The sequence below is a fragment of the Varanus komodoensis genome, unplaced genomic scaffold (assembly GCF_004798865.1).
Source record: "Varanus komodoensis strain SLA01 unplaced genomic scaffold, ASM479886v1 scaffold11, whole genome shotgun sequence".
Lineage (NCBI taxonomy): Eukaryota > Metazoa > Chordata > Lepidosauria > Squamata > Varanidae > Varanus > Varanus komodoensis.
In genome coordinates this window covers 312,381-326,549 of record NW_025335317.1, presented here as the reverse complement: position 1 = coordinate 326,549, position 14,169 = coordinate 312,381, and the positions used below count along the sequence as shown (strand labels likewise).

Here is a 14,169-nt window from a genome sequence, read left to right as displayed (position 1 = left end):
GAATACGTAATACATAGGTGCATAATTCTTGCATAGGACTCTTCCGCTGGACACTTCTTGTACAGTGATGGCCAGAAGGGCTCTCACGTGATTTGAAAAATAATCCATGATACGTGGAAATGATTTTTGGGAGCATCACTGAAAAGAACAACAGTCCACATTCCTGCAAGTTAGGCAAGGAAAATTCTTGTTTTTCAGATTTCCCTTAGGAATAGATTTGTTCATAGAGGCCCAGTTACGGTCTGTCTGCAGCATCGCATATGCCATGCTTTGCCCTTTGTGGCACCGAGCAGTGGCTGGCCGTGCCTCTTCGAAGTACTCGCGTGCTGACGGACACACGCAGCGCTCCTTCTTAACACATGGGCTGGTAAACGGAATCCATGGCTCCCTTTTGAGGGATTTGGCTAGGTACTGTTTCTTATAGTCTCTCATCCTAGAAGAATTCTTAACCGTGGTGGCCACTGGTAATGAGTGGGTTGAACTTTGATCACTTAAAAAAGGCAGAAAACATTGTACTCCGATCGGAACACAAGGTGACAAAACACGTTGACAAATGCGTCCCATTTGAAGTGAGATAGAAGTCAGAGAGATGAAAATGAAGGAATCTGACTCCATGGCAGTACTTTGCATTGTTGCAAGTACGTCGTCATGCCTGCATTCGCAAATCTGCAGAAAGAGTGAAGTTGAGGCATTTGAGTGGTTTCTCACATGTTTTAACTAAGCACAGAAGTCATCGCCGTTATCTCCTTAAGGACTGCTCCAAAGTGGTCCTGATCAGCTTGGTGGTCCAGGTGTTGCGCGCACCATGTGGCTCCGCTCATCAAGCCCAATATGATTGTCAGTGGCCCAAAGGGCTACAGAGCCCAGTTTTGGCAAAGCCCTCATGGCTCTTAGCCAATGACAGCCTCATCCTCCATAATGCATCTAATGCCCCTTTAAAGCTCTCCAAATTGGTGGCTGCCAGGACACCCTGGCGTAGCACATTCTGCAGCACTGCCTGATATCTACTGAGTCTCTCAACACAGAGCTTCACTGCATGACTGTGCATTCTGGTAGATTATCCAGTTTTGCCACACCACCGGTTATTGTAGGCATCCTTTGTGTGCCCCACAGCCTCACCTGTTGTATAAGAGGACCAGTCGCCAGCAGTGTTGCTCCTCCTCACAGGGTAGTTGCTCTTGCTCCCGACTCACACCGCCTCTGTATGAAGATGCCCCCTTGCGAATGCCCCACGGATGCCTCCCATGTCTTCATGGAGCGTGTGGGGGGTGGGATGGCACTGGGGCCCATCTGGTCCAAAGCGTAAGGCACTTAGGGCACTGCCAGTGAGTGCACCACACCGATCACGGTGAAGCGGGTAGGCGAGAACGGGGCCTGTCTCCGGGCCCCAGGTGAAGCGCTTCCTCCACCTGTGCAGAAGAATGCCCTGCACTAGATGGCAGTGTCCTGCCCAGTTAAGCATGATGCACCACACCAGTAATAATCAGATAGGCAGTCGACAGGCACTGCAGCGGCTCGTCCAGGAGAGCCCCCTTTCCCAGGGAGCAGCAGGGTGCTTTTTCTGTGCTTGTTTTTGCACTGTAACTTAAAATAGTCTAAGCAGTATGCCGGAGCTTTCCCAAGTCTATGGCATTAATCCGGGTAGCGTGCAGGTGCTGCATGGGATGCCAGCTGTTAAAACGGAGAACTCCCAAGTCTTCCCCACACCCTCCACAGTTCACGGGGCCTCTGAGCCACATCTGGTCCCTGCAGTCAAGTCTCCACAAGCGCTTCTGCTTTGGGAGGGAGCGCTTGGGCTCCCGAACAAGCAGGCAGACCTGCTTCCCGTGACTGACATTCTGGAAGTAAAGACACCACAAATGGCAGGTGGTGCTGAAAGCACTTTCAGTCTTGTGCTCTTTACAAGTTGCGTGATTAGGAGCTGAATTTCTCCTCCCAGAGAGCAGCCTTTGGTGTCTTAGAGCTTCTGTGTGGAAGGTGGGCGCAGGGGAACTCGGAGGAGCCAGAGCCCTTTGCCTGTCTCGTTTGTTCCTAATTGGAATTCTTTTCTGTGCTTGCTTGCAGGCCGCAGAGTGCGCTGGTAAGCTCTTTATATTCCATACATCGCTGCCTATTGCAGAGGCCCCAGGGAAGCTGAAGAACCGAGATGACAGGAAGCTGATAAACACGGATAAAGAGAAGGTAGCGGGTCATGTGCTTCATGGCTGTCTTTGTTTCGTTTTCGTTCATCTGCTGATTTGCTTAGGAAATTTGTGTGAGGACAATTGGCTAGTAGGACTGAAAGCTTGGTTGAAGGTTGCTGTTTGCTTCCCCCTTGTCCCTTCTGGTCTCTCCCTGCTTTTCCTCCTTTGTCCCTTCCCACTCCTCACACCTTCCCTTCCACATCACAAACACCGATACCTCTGTTTCCGCTGCCAAAACCTGACTGCAATTCTCAGCACCCTTCAGGGTTGATCTAAAGGGAATTTGGCAGTTCCGAAAGTTATATAGTTCCCTTTATGGGCTGTAGCCCTTGCTGTTGCATATAGGGGGGAAATAAAATGAGATATTTTGGTAAGAAGGTCAGCAATTAAGAACTGTAGGTTGGATGCTGTGAGGACAAGGTGATTTCCTGACCGTCTTTGCCCCATTTTCTCCCTCTCCAGACCCTGTTTCAGCCTCAGACCAGCTTCTACAACAACTTAGCCAAGGAGTGTGTAACGCAAGGCTGCTGTGTGGATCTGTTTCTGTTTCCAAACCAGTATGTGGATGTGGCCACCCTGGGAGTTGTCCCTTATCAGACAGGTGGCTCCCTTTATAAGTACACCTGTTTCCAGGTACGGTTTGTGTTAGCTTTTACTCAGTACGGGTGGTTAGTAGTCAGTAGTAGACAGGATGGTCTCCAAGAAGAAAGCAGGGGTAAAGAAAGGAGCTTTCCACTGGGCCCTCTGGAGACTGGGCAGGTGGCAGCTCGGTTCAGTTCCAGCAGAACAGTTTTCCTGGGATCTCCTGCCTGATGCCGTCTCTCAAACCTGAAGGTTTGTGTTTCCAAACTCCAGTTGAAATTGGTTTAGTAAGTGGCCAGGATACCTTTTTATCATGTATCACGAAAATGAAATGGTTACACATCGTTACTTGTCAAGGAGAATTCCTTCTGGTCAGGCAGCTTGTCCTGAATGAAATGTTGGGTGTCTGGTATTTTCCTTAACGTCATGCTCTAGGACAGTGGTGGCGAACCTGTGGCACGTGTGGCACAGCGGGCACGCAGAGCCCTCTCTGTCGGCACACAAGCCAAGTGGCCCCAGCATCGCCCCAGCAGCTGAGCATCGGATAACAGTGCGCATAGGGGCCATGCGCATGCTTGGAAATGAGTGGTGGTGCCAGGCGATGATGTCACAAGCTGTAACTCATTAGCTGCGACTCATCCAAGCTTTCGCATGGCCAGTCAGTGCACTGCCAAGGACATACATATATTTGCTTGGAGTGGCTGTGAGTTGTTTTTTTCTAAACTAAAACCTCAGTTTTCAGGTTTTATTGCAGTGTTGGCACTTTGTGATAAGTAAGTGGGTTTTGGGTTGCAGTTTGGGCACTTGGTCACTAAAAGGTTCACCATCACTGCATTAGGGTTAGAAAAATGAGGTGTCCTGGCATGATTTTGATGGTTGGAATGTGTTTAGAATGGGCAGAAATGATGAGCTGTGCAGAAAAAGCTACTCAAAGAAGGCTTTTTCAAAATTGCCCCTTTCAATGGTATTTTACCCCTGTATTAGGGTTAGGGGAGTGCAGCAGGGCAGGGTTAGGGCAGTGGTGGTGAACCTATGGCCCGCATGCCACAGCAGACACACAGAGCCCTCTCCGTGAGCAAGTGAGTCAAGTCGCCCCAGCATCGCCCCAGCAGCCGAGCATCAGATAACAGCGCACATAGAGGCCGTGCGCATGCTCGGAAAGGAGTAGTGGCGCCAGGCGATGACGTCCCGAGCCGCAATTTCATTAGCCGTGACTTGTCCGAGCTTTCACATGGCTGGTCAGTGGGCTGCCAAGGATATATATATATTTGCTTGGATTGGCTGTGAGTTGTTTTTTCTAAACTAAAACCTCAGTTTTCAGGTTTTATTGCAGTGTTGGCACTTTGCAATAAATAAGTGGATTTTGGGTTGCAGTTTGGGCGCTTGGTCTCTAAAAGGTTCGCCACCACTGCTCTAGGCTTTCTCCTATGCATTTGAGGTATAACATGTCTTAAAAAGCAGCCCTGTCTTAACAAATGGCTTTTTCTAAGTTATATTAAAGTATCATTGTCAAAATGTTAGCTAGGAAATAGAGAAAAAGGTCCTTCTAGACATAGGAATTACAGTGTGTTCTGAGGAGAATTTCTTCTTTAAATCTACACAACTCCATGATTTATATATTGAACGAAACAGAAATTGGTGCCTGTACACAAAGGGCTGAGGAACCTCTTCCGGCGTGAGGGCCAAATTCCGTTTCAGGGAGGCCGTTGGGTCTGGCGGGGCAGGAGAAGACATGGGTGGGGCCACAGTGCTCAGCATACCAGCATGTTGGAGCAGTTTTGCCTTTTAGACTGGGAAAAGCGCACAGAAGGCTGGGAAAGCAGTCAGTCAGTGGTTGGGCGGAAGGGATGGGACCCGAGGAAGGAATGGCCTGGAGAACAGGACGTGGCCCCTGTGCTTGAGGTTCGGTGCCTCGCATGCGTATGCTGGAGAGCGAAGACAGTGGTTCATGCCAGTTGTTGCGGCTGTGTGAAACTCTGTTGTTGGTTGAAAATGCCAGGGGGAAGCAGATCAGGAGCGCTTCTTGAACGACCTGCGGAGAGATGTTCAGAAAGAGGTGGGCTTCGATGCTGTGATGAGAGTGCGCACGAGCACCGGTGAGTATCTGGATACCGCACATTTTGGAACTGGGGGGGAGTGCCTTCTTCAGAGAGGGGGTGGTGCCAGCCTTGCTAAAGGAGGCAGTGATGGGGCCACTCCGGAAGAAGGCTCCCTTTGATCTGAAGGGCGAAAGCGACTGCATCGCATCGCTTCCCTGCTCGAGTGCACGGCTGCCCCTCAGCTCCTGGCCGCCTTGAATGAAACGAATTCCTGGAGCCACTTCAGCTGGGCTGCAGGCCTGCTTTCGGAAAGGAGACTCTGCTGGTTGACCGGAGTGGCCAGCCCTCTTTGCCGAAAGAGGGATGGGGAAGCGTGGCCCTGCTCAGTTTGCTTGGACCTCTCGCCAGCTTCCAATATCGCTGATCGTGGATTCTGTCTGGGCTGGGGGTTGGAGGCACTGCAGCCCACGGGCCCCAGTCCTTGGATGGATGCTTTCAGAGGTGTGCTTTGGCAGGATTGCGCTGAGACTTGGCAGCTGTCCTGCCTGATGATGTTCAGCTCCTTTTTATGCGAGCACAAAGGTAATTGCAATAGAGAAAGCAAAGCGGAGCGGAAGTCCAGCACAGTCTAGGCAGAGCTGAGAAAGCATCTGGCAGAAGTCCAAAAGTCAGTAACGAGGAGGTCCAGATACCAGGCAAGGACAGAGTATTGGATCCAGGAGCTGCAGCAACACTGGTGTTCCCACCCAGCCAAGTCGAGGTGGAGCTGGAGGCTCCTGCTGCTAGGCCCTCCTGGCCCCTTGCAGGGCTTCGCTGAAATGTGTTATGAGCCTTCCTCCGGAGGAGCTTCCTCCCCTCCCCTCCCCTCCCCTCCCCTCCCCTTGAGGACCCTGCCTTTGGGGTCAGGTCCTACTTACAGGAGCTTTGCTGGTTTGTCTCAAGGTGACACCGCACTCTGGGACTGGGACTGGGTGGTTTTTCAGCTCCTGTAGCAGGAGACCCTTCCCCTGCAGAGGTGGGCTTGCGGCTACCTTCCTTAAGGGCCCAGGCTCCCCAGGCCTCCTGATGTGGGCAGAATCGGGGGCAGCAGTCTGGGGGAGCGCTGGCTTGCCGGAGGCTTCCTCCAGCGGGGGCATGGCACCAGCCATGCTGCAGCACTCCTCAGGGCCTTGTTCTGTCCCCCGGGCTGATCTCCACCCCCAGGAAGCTGTTGGGAGAGCGCATCCGGGGTGGGGGGAAGTGACATCGGGGCGCAGAGAGAGGAGCACTGCCGCCTCCTCATCACATCCGGGTGAGGCCTGGCTGTCCTGAATTGGTGCTTGGGCTTCGTAACGGACTGGATGAGAGCTAATATGCCACGGCTCAGTCCGGTTGTTGGGTGGTTCTTCTGCCTGGCTAGGCGGTGTTCCACTTGCAGCCCCCCCAGAGATCGCATGTGTATTTGGGGTGCTCCTGTATCCAGCATTGTCATGAGAGGCAGAGGTGGCTTTGGTGGCACGGAGCCATCCCTTGTGTGCTCGGGCTGACCGGCTGCGTCCCCATCTGAACCGAGGTCACCCGGCAAGCGTGAGCGAGCCCCGGTAGCCTCACAGCTGGACCTCTGCCAAGTGCTGCGTGTGGGGCTGCCTGCAGCTGGCTCACGGCAGGGCAGCGCGACCACTGCTGGGGACTGGCCAGCTTGATCTCAGTGGGCAGCTCTCTTCCCCCTGCACTGGCGGCCGGCCCACTCACCGTTGGGCCTGGTTCAAAGTGCTGGGATGAACATTCAGAGCTTTAACTGGCTCGGGGCCGTCTCACCCGGAGGACCATCTCCTCACATGCACACCTGCCTGGACTTGAACGTGCCCTTCGATGGCCCCTCTCCGGGAGCCCAGGGGGGCCGTGCTGGGCAGCGGTCCCGCCGAGGGCCTCTGCTGCCATGGCACCCTTTGTGGAACGAGCATGGCAGGGAGGCGGCCCAGTGCCAGTGCTGCGCTCTTACATTCCCAGACATGTTAGCGGTCCGTACTCTGTTGTTCAGATCTGTTACTGTGTTTTGCATCTCTGCACTGCCGCTAAATTTTATTCTGGTCTTTATTTCATCCTGTGGTTTTAAACTCCTGCCCTGTATTCCGTCGTGCCGTGCCTTCTGGCCTGAACTGCTGTGAACCGCTCGGGGAGCCTCAGCTGCTGGGGGGGCAGCAGCGCAGCACCTCGTAGAGAAGCGCGTCTTCCGCCAGTGCGCCTGGGCCAGAGATTTGGCCTCAGAGCAGCTGAAGTCCGACGGTGACGACCGCCAGTGCCGGCAGCGCCCTCCACACGCCCTTCCCGACAGCATGTCCTTTTGCCTTCTAGGGATTCGGGCCACGGAGTTCTTTGGCGCGTTCTACATGAGCAACACCACAGACGTGGAACTGGCCGGCTTAGACTGTGACAAAACGATCACGGTGGAATTCAAGCACGATGACAAGCTGAGTGAAGACAGTGGCGCGCTTATTCAGGTGACGCGGGGGAGCCGCCGCCGTGCCTGGGGGGGGGGGGCCTGAGCCACGTGTGCGTCTTTCCTCCAGCCCTGGCTTAGACCCAGGAGCATTTTGTACTGTCACGCACGGTGCGGGATAAGCGCTGCTGTTTTGCCTTGCAAGCGGTGAGGGGTCCGGCTTGGGGGGACCCGTCGGATTTCCTCAGCTCAGCTCAGGTCCTTGGGCTCCAGCTCGCCTTTCCTCTGCCCTGAGCCCGCCTTCTGCCCAGCGGCCCCGTGGGAGGAAGCGAGTCCCGGAGGCTGGCCTGTGCGCCCACCACCCTTGGGCGGTCTGCTTCTGCACCCGCGACTTGCGTGCTTTGGGCACCTCGCTCAGGGGAGGGCTCTGCTGGCGCTCCCGCCCGTGCACAGGTGCGATCTTGGCTTGCTTGCTTCGCCTTCTGGCCAGGGCAAGCGCCGGAAGTAAGGCGGTTGCGTGCAGGGAGCTTCGTGTCCTTAGATACATGGCAGAGAGTACTGGGAATACTTCTTGCGGGAGTGGCTCCTACGGAAATGGACTGAGAGCTCTGCTTCCGATTCCTCTCGTGCAGTGTGCTGTATTGTATACCAGCTGTGCGGGACAGAGGCGATTGCGTGTTCATAACCTCTCCTTGAACTGCTGCACACAACTGGCTGATCTTTACCGGAACTGTGAGACGGACACGCTGATTAACTACTTGGCCAAATTTGGTAAGTGATGACTTTGTGACAGCTTCCAGCAGAAGGCAGCTTGATGGGAACCCTTGTGGGGTCGGTTTAAAGACAAATCCTGCCTGGACTCCATGCTGTGAAGATGGTTGAAAGGAAATGGACATCCTGGCCTTCCAAGTGATGGAATTGAAGGCAGAGTATGTGTTGTGGGTGGCGGATTCCCAAGAAGAACCTCCCAATTGGAGCTTGGCAATGTGCGATTTCATGCAGTGGCCATAAGAGCAGAACCTTGTCGACTTGCTTGCTTGCTTGTTTATTTTTTTTTATGCCGCCCCATTCGCCGAAGCCTCGGGGCGGCTCACAACAATAAATAACATAATAACAATATAAAAACAATATAGTTGGAGACATCCTGGCCAAAGATGTAAAATCAATAAATAATATTAACAATTAAAATGACGTTTAAATAAAAAGCTTTGTCGGCAGCTGCAGCCTATGGCAAGTTGGTGCCATGACTCTCCCAGTACGGAGAGAATCTCTGTAGTCCCCACCGGCTCATTTATCTGACTGATAATGGGAGGTGGCTAAAATAAGCCTGTGGAATTTATTTGTTATGCTCTATAAAGCTTGCAACATTCTTTGTTTTATTTATTACAAGCAAGAGTTTGCAGAACTGGGCACATTATTACCAGAAGCGAAGTGGACAAGCTGTCCCCACTAGCATGGATATTGTTTGTGTTGTGCATGGCAAATTACAAGGAATCCTTGATTTGTATATCTTGTCAGAGTCATAAAATAAGTAACGTGCTTATTATAGAGAACTTCAGGCAGGCAGGGCGGGTTGGCTTCCTGTCCCGTTCTTACGGGAACGGTCTTAGCAGACGCTACTGTAGGGGGCTTTACATGCACCAGGCTGAGCCTGGGGGTGGGCTGTGGCACCCAGAGGAGGCGGTGGAAGTCGTGGCGTCCACGGCGGCTTCATCCTGGCCTGGTGGACGAGGAGGAGGGCAGCAGAGGTGCTGCCTTCACCTCACATGCAGGAGAACGTGCCGAAGGCACAAAGGGTGCCTCTTCTGCTCTTTTTTGCTGCTCGTGCAAATGGCACCAGTCCTTCTGAGCTCTGGGACATTTTCACATCAGCTGATTATTGGGAGAATTTTATCCAGACTCTTCTCATGTGAGGAATGCTAGCCAGAGAGCAGTGGAGCAGGAAACGTGAGCTATTTGCGTGCATGTGTAAAAGTTGCTGCCCCCCCCTCCGCAGCATATCGCGAAGTGCTGAACAATCCAGTCAAGACAGTGAGAGATACGCTGATCAGCCAGTGTGCCCAGATCTTGGCATGCTATCGGAAAAACTGTGCCAGCCCCTCCTCTGCGGGACAGGTAAGTGAGCCAGCTTGGCTGGGAGATGCTGCCCGTGCCGATCCAGAATCTTGCAGCTGGGCGCCTCGAGCCCTGCAGCTGGTGCCCATGAAGGCATCCTGTCTGCTTCCGGAACAGCAGGACAAGAAAGCGGGCGGGTTGTGGAGGCCCAGCACCGCATTTTCAAGAGTTTCCTGATCTAGCCATAAGGATGAGGCTTTCAGAGCATATTTGTTATGCTCACCACAAGACAATTGTGGTGATAGTTTAAAAATGCAGAAGTAGAGAATGCATGTGCCTCCTGGAGTATTGCCCTATTAATCTGAAATAAACACTTGGGTTTTTTACGTCTGCGCTAAACTTAGTGGTAAAAATCATTATAGCGTCTTGCAGTACCTGAAGGACCCAACACACTTGGGTTAGCAACATGAATATGTTCATCTTTAAAGTGCACAAAGGCTCTCTTGTCATTTCTGCAGTAGATTAATGTAGCTGCCCTCTGGGAGAAGGTAGTGATGGTTCTGTGGAAACTGTCCAAAGCTCACGGTAGCTGCAGTCCTTTCCCCTTCCGCCCGCTGCCCCCTTCACGGGCGATTTCTCCAATTCCTGCTCTGTCACTTGCAGCTGATTCTCCCTGAATGCATGAAACTGCTGCCCGTCTACCTGAACTGTGTCTTGAAAAGCGATGTGCTGCAGCCCGGGTCCGAGCTCACCACTGACGACCGCTCGTACCTCCGCCAGCTGGTCACCTCCATGGATGTGGCGGAAACCAATGTTTTCTTTTACCCCAGGCTCATTCTGCTGGTAAGTGTTTCTGTGCACAAGGCACTTAGCTACTTGAGCGTATTGCTCAGAGATGCAGGGAGAATTAAAGTTGTCCTGTTCAGGTAGGCTCTGTGGTGAACTTACTTCTGCTGAAACTCGAATACATGATGTGTTCCTGCAAGATGGGGGAACCGGGAACCTTGCCCTTCTTAGTGCTGATCGGGCTCAGGTCATACGACCTGGGTCACATGTCGTGGCTGCCCAGGGTTTCTATAAACCTCGAGTGGTCCTGAGCGTGTGGGGCTGCACACGCTAGCGGCCCAGTCACGCCCAGTGAGCAAAATGATCCGGGGATGACCAGCCCTCCCTTGCTTAATGTGGAGTATGAACTTGGAAGTCCACGTTGTTTTGAGAGACCCGTTGTTGTTGGCTAACAGCTTCAGATTGGTTCTCCCTGCAAAAATAAGGGTTCTTGTTCAGGTGTGCTGTGCAACCAAAGGACAGGCACACAGCGGTCTCTGCTTATCCCAAGTGCTGCACCCCTGCGGCTGAGAGGGAAGTGGGGCGGGCGGTAGCACAGGGACAGAGGCCTCTTGGCTGAAGTGCTTGGGCTGGGTCCCACGGGCAGCCTGCCAGTGTGGAACCGCCTTGCGGAGCACTCCCTCCACCGGCATTTGCACTTCCAGCTAGTTCTGCAAATGCGAGGGCTGCCAGCAGGCCTTCTCAAACTTTAGCTGGGTTTCTGAGGCTTCTGCTACAGCTGCCTTACTGCACCCCAGTCAGTGCCTGGGCCAGTGGATGTGTGCGTGCAAAACTTGTCCTTGGCTAAATCTTGTGACACGTGTGTACCCGGGAAGACAGTGACTCCAGTTTTGTCTCTGCAGACCAAAGTAGATCTCAATAGTGACTCCTTACCAACAGCGATCAGAAACTCAGAGGAACGTCTCTCCAAGGGTGACATGTACCTGCTGGAAAATGGGCTGAATATATTTTTGTGGGTAGGAGTAAATGTTCAGCAGGGGCTGATCCAAAGCCTCTTCGGAGTCTCATCGTTCAGCCAGATCAGCAGCTCTTTGGTGAGTAGGATCATTTGGGATGGGAAGGTTTGTCTTGGGGCATGGTCACAACTGATCTCTGCTTTTTGCCGAGTTTCTCCACAAGATCTGACACGGTCATCTTCAAGGGCAAGACTGTGTGAAGTTACAGGCAGAACGTAAGCCTCTGTAGTTCTTCCCCAGGAGTCAGAGTGGCAGTTTCGCAATACTGCCAGTTTCCCATGAGGACTGATCTAGGGATTCCTCTTTGCTAGTTTTAAGCAGTTCAGCATCTTCACTATTTGGACCTGTTAATCTTTAACTAGACTGACCCATGTGCTTAGAATCCCCATAAATTGAGTTAAATAGTTCCTGAACTGTTCTGAAGTTCTCCAACTTTATGTATTCCAGTGCGTGCTACCAATTTTGGACAATCCCTTTTCAAAGAGGGTACGATCCATCATTGATATGTTCCAGTCTCAAAGATCACGCTACATGAAGGTACGGTTCTTGGTTCAGGTGGTGGATTTCTATCCCTGTTTTGTGTTCCCGTTAGATAAATTGGGGTTTGAGGGTAATACAGTGGTGGTCTTTATTAATAGTACTGTAGCAGCAGCAGTTCCTAAACCTCAGCATGAGCTCTGGCTTCCACTGTTAGAAATCAGCTCCTTGAAGGGTCACTGATCCATTGCTTTGGGAAGCTTTTGTTGTGCAAATATTTCTTCCCAGGACAATTAGTCGCAGCTGAAAATGACGACGTCTCCAGTAGTGCTTCACGTGCAAGTCACCACTACAGCCTAACTGTCCAACTGTTCTTTTGTCTGCAGCTTATGATTGTGAAACAGGAAGACAAGCTAGATCTGCTGTTCAAACATTTTTTGGTGGAAGACAAGAGCATGAATGGAGGGGCTTCGTATGTGGACTTCCTCTGTCACATGCATAAGGAGATTCGCCAGTTGCTGAGCTAGGCCTGGAGTTCTGCTGGATCCCAGCACTGACACTTCTGTGTTTGCTACCCACCTGATGAACGGGCCCAGCTCCTTCCAGAGGACACTAGCGAAACCTGTACAATTCCATAATTTTTAATACACTGCGCATCAACAGTCCCACCACCTCCAGAACCCTTTGCGAGAGTGAGAAAGGTCAGACAGACTTGCAGTGTGTGCAGACGCATTAGTTGGTTCCAGGCCCAAGACCCGTGTCTCTTACTGTGCTTGGTGGGACGCTCCACGCCTGCCTGTCCCCAGCTGTCCTGTTGTAAGAAATGTCTTGAATTCACTGTACATGATTTGGCACTGGATGAAAAAGTGATTGCTCTTCAAAACTGGTGGCTGCTGTATTTGTGCGTGTGAACCAGATGGGGAACGGTAGGTGGGCAGGCCCTGCACAGTCGTGGGGGAGAGGCTGGACAAGGCGGCCGGCGTTGTCACACTGCCGCAGGCGTTGGTGCGGTCGGAGCCACGTCTTGTCGCAGAATCCCTCGAGCTCTGAGCAGACTAGTGAGTAGTTGCATTACCGTGGAAATCTCCGCCGGAATAGGTCAGCGACAAGCAGCAGATCCTGTGTCTGAACGCACAAACCTTGCCTTGGGTTTGTATGAACAAGTGTTGCCACCACCCCATGGGAAAAGAAGCTCCCTCTCTCACTACCAACACCCTCTTGCTTGGTGTGCGTCGCCTCTTTCCACTCACTCGCTCTGCTAGGTTTTGCTCCAAGTATCCTTTTAGAGATGTGTGTGCTTTTCCCCTTAGGAAGTACTATTTTATAACAAGGTGTCACAAGTGACATAGGACTATGCTTGGAGATTGTCTGAACTGCACCCAAGAAGCGCCACGTGGAAGTAATTCATATCCATAAGAAAGGTCCAAATTACACCATTGTGTAAGCTCGGACCCTTGCTAGGCTTGAAGAACACCAGCCACTTGGAGAACAACTGCAGCACTCAGATGGTTGTAAGCCAGATGGTTCTCACTGGTCCACCAACATAGGGGACCCTTGGCAGGCCTTGTGCCTCAGACAAGCCGCCTTTGTTTATGGCTGCCTTCTACAGGGGTGTAGGTGATTGGTTTGAGATTAAGGGCTCGCTAATTCTTCAAAAGAAAACAAATTATTTTTTAAAAAAATACCCTGAAGTATTCTTGCAGTTCCCAGGATATACTGAAGGAACAGCAGCACTGAAAGCTGAAAAAAAAAACAGGGAGGGGAATTGCGGAGGCAGATGGTACATGAAACCTCATGTACATAACCAATTAAATAATCCGGGTGTGCCGTTTTCTTTTTCCATGACCTATAGTGTGTGTGTGTAAATATGTTTTCCTCCTATTGCAGCTAGTTTGTCTTCCCTCGTTCCCCTTTCATCTCAGAGCAAAGGGGAGTGTCCAAGAACTAGTGGATGAGATCTTGCAGAGCTTTTCACGTGCAGATGTGGCTGAGATGCCCCCCACCCCTCCTGCCAAGTACACATTTGGTTCCCAGCCAAACCGCAGAGACCTATTACACAAGTGAAGATACTTGCGCCCTAGAACCAGGCTCAACAAGACTTTCACAATACTAATTTCTAGAATATGAAAGGAAAAGAATCATAAGCATTTCTTCACTTTTTTCAATTCATCTTTTAATTTGTAAAGAAATAATTATATGGAGATGTATTTTATGTCATTGTTAGTAAATAAATACTGATTATTTTTTCCAAGCCCTGTATTTTGGGGAGGGGAATGAACTGGTATGCAGGTGACTCAATCAAGTTCCATAATAGCAAATAAAACTTATTTGCAATGCTATGTGAAAAGAATTCCATAAGGTGCTTCTGAACTTGTACTTTTCTGACTAAACACATTTCAGCTTGCAGTACATAATTTCCCATTACAAATTGGGTGAGAAACATTAGCAACTGTTTGAAAAGCCAGCGTGTGCTAGTACCATCTTGAACAGAATTCTAGGTCTGTCTGTCCGTGTCCCCCACAGCCTGTTCCTGCAGGGCACTTAAGCCCAGATTCTGATGGGGCTGCTCTGCTGGCTAACTTTCTTTGCAGGCCAATCTTGAGTGTTGCCAT

General features: G+C 51.5%; 1 protein-coding gene across 4 annotated transcripts in view; it reads left to right on the top strand.

Moving 5' to 3' along the window:
* The window catches only part of SEC24C (SEC24 homolog C, COPII coat complex component), a 40,880-nt gene extending 26,984 nt beyond the window's left edge, over positions 1–13,896 (top strand). For all 4 annotated transcript variants that reach the window (XM_044420158.1, XM_044420157.1, XM_044420160.1 and 1 more), the window contains 10 exons: positions 2,065–2,181; positions 2,646–2,816; positions 4,765–4,861; positions 7,139–7,284; positions 7,856–7,994; positions 9,220–9,338; positions 9,942–10,121; positions 10,967–11,158; positions 11,528–11,617; positions 11,944–13,896. In XM_044420158.1, coding sequence (XP_044276093.1) covers positions 2,065–2,181; positions 2,646–2,816; positions 4,765–4,861; positions 7,139–7,284; positions 7,856–7,994; positions 9,220–9,338; positions 9,942–10,121; positions 10,967–11,158; positions 11,528–11,617; positions 11,944–12,084 — 1,392 coding nt within the window. In that variant the 3' untranslated portion in view covers positions 12,085–13,896. The remainder of the gene's footprint in view (positions 1–2,064; positions 2,182–2,645; positions 2,817–4,764; positions 4,862–7,138; positions 7,285–7,855; positions 7,995–9,219; positions 9,339–9,941; positions 10,122–10,966; positions 11,159–11,527; positions 11,618–11,943) is intronic.
* Positions 13,897–14,169: the final 273 nt, after the last annotated feature.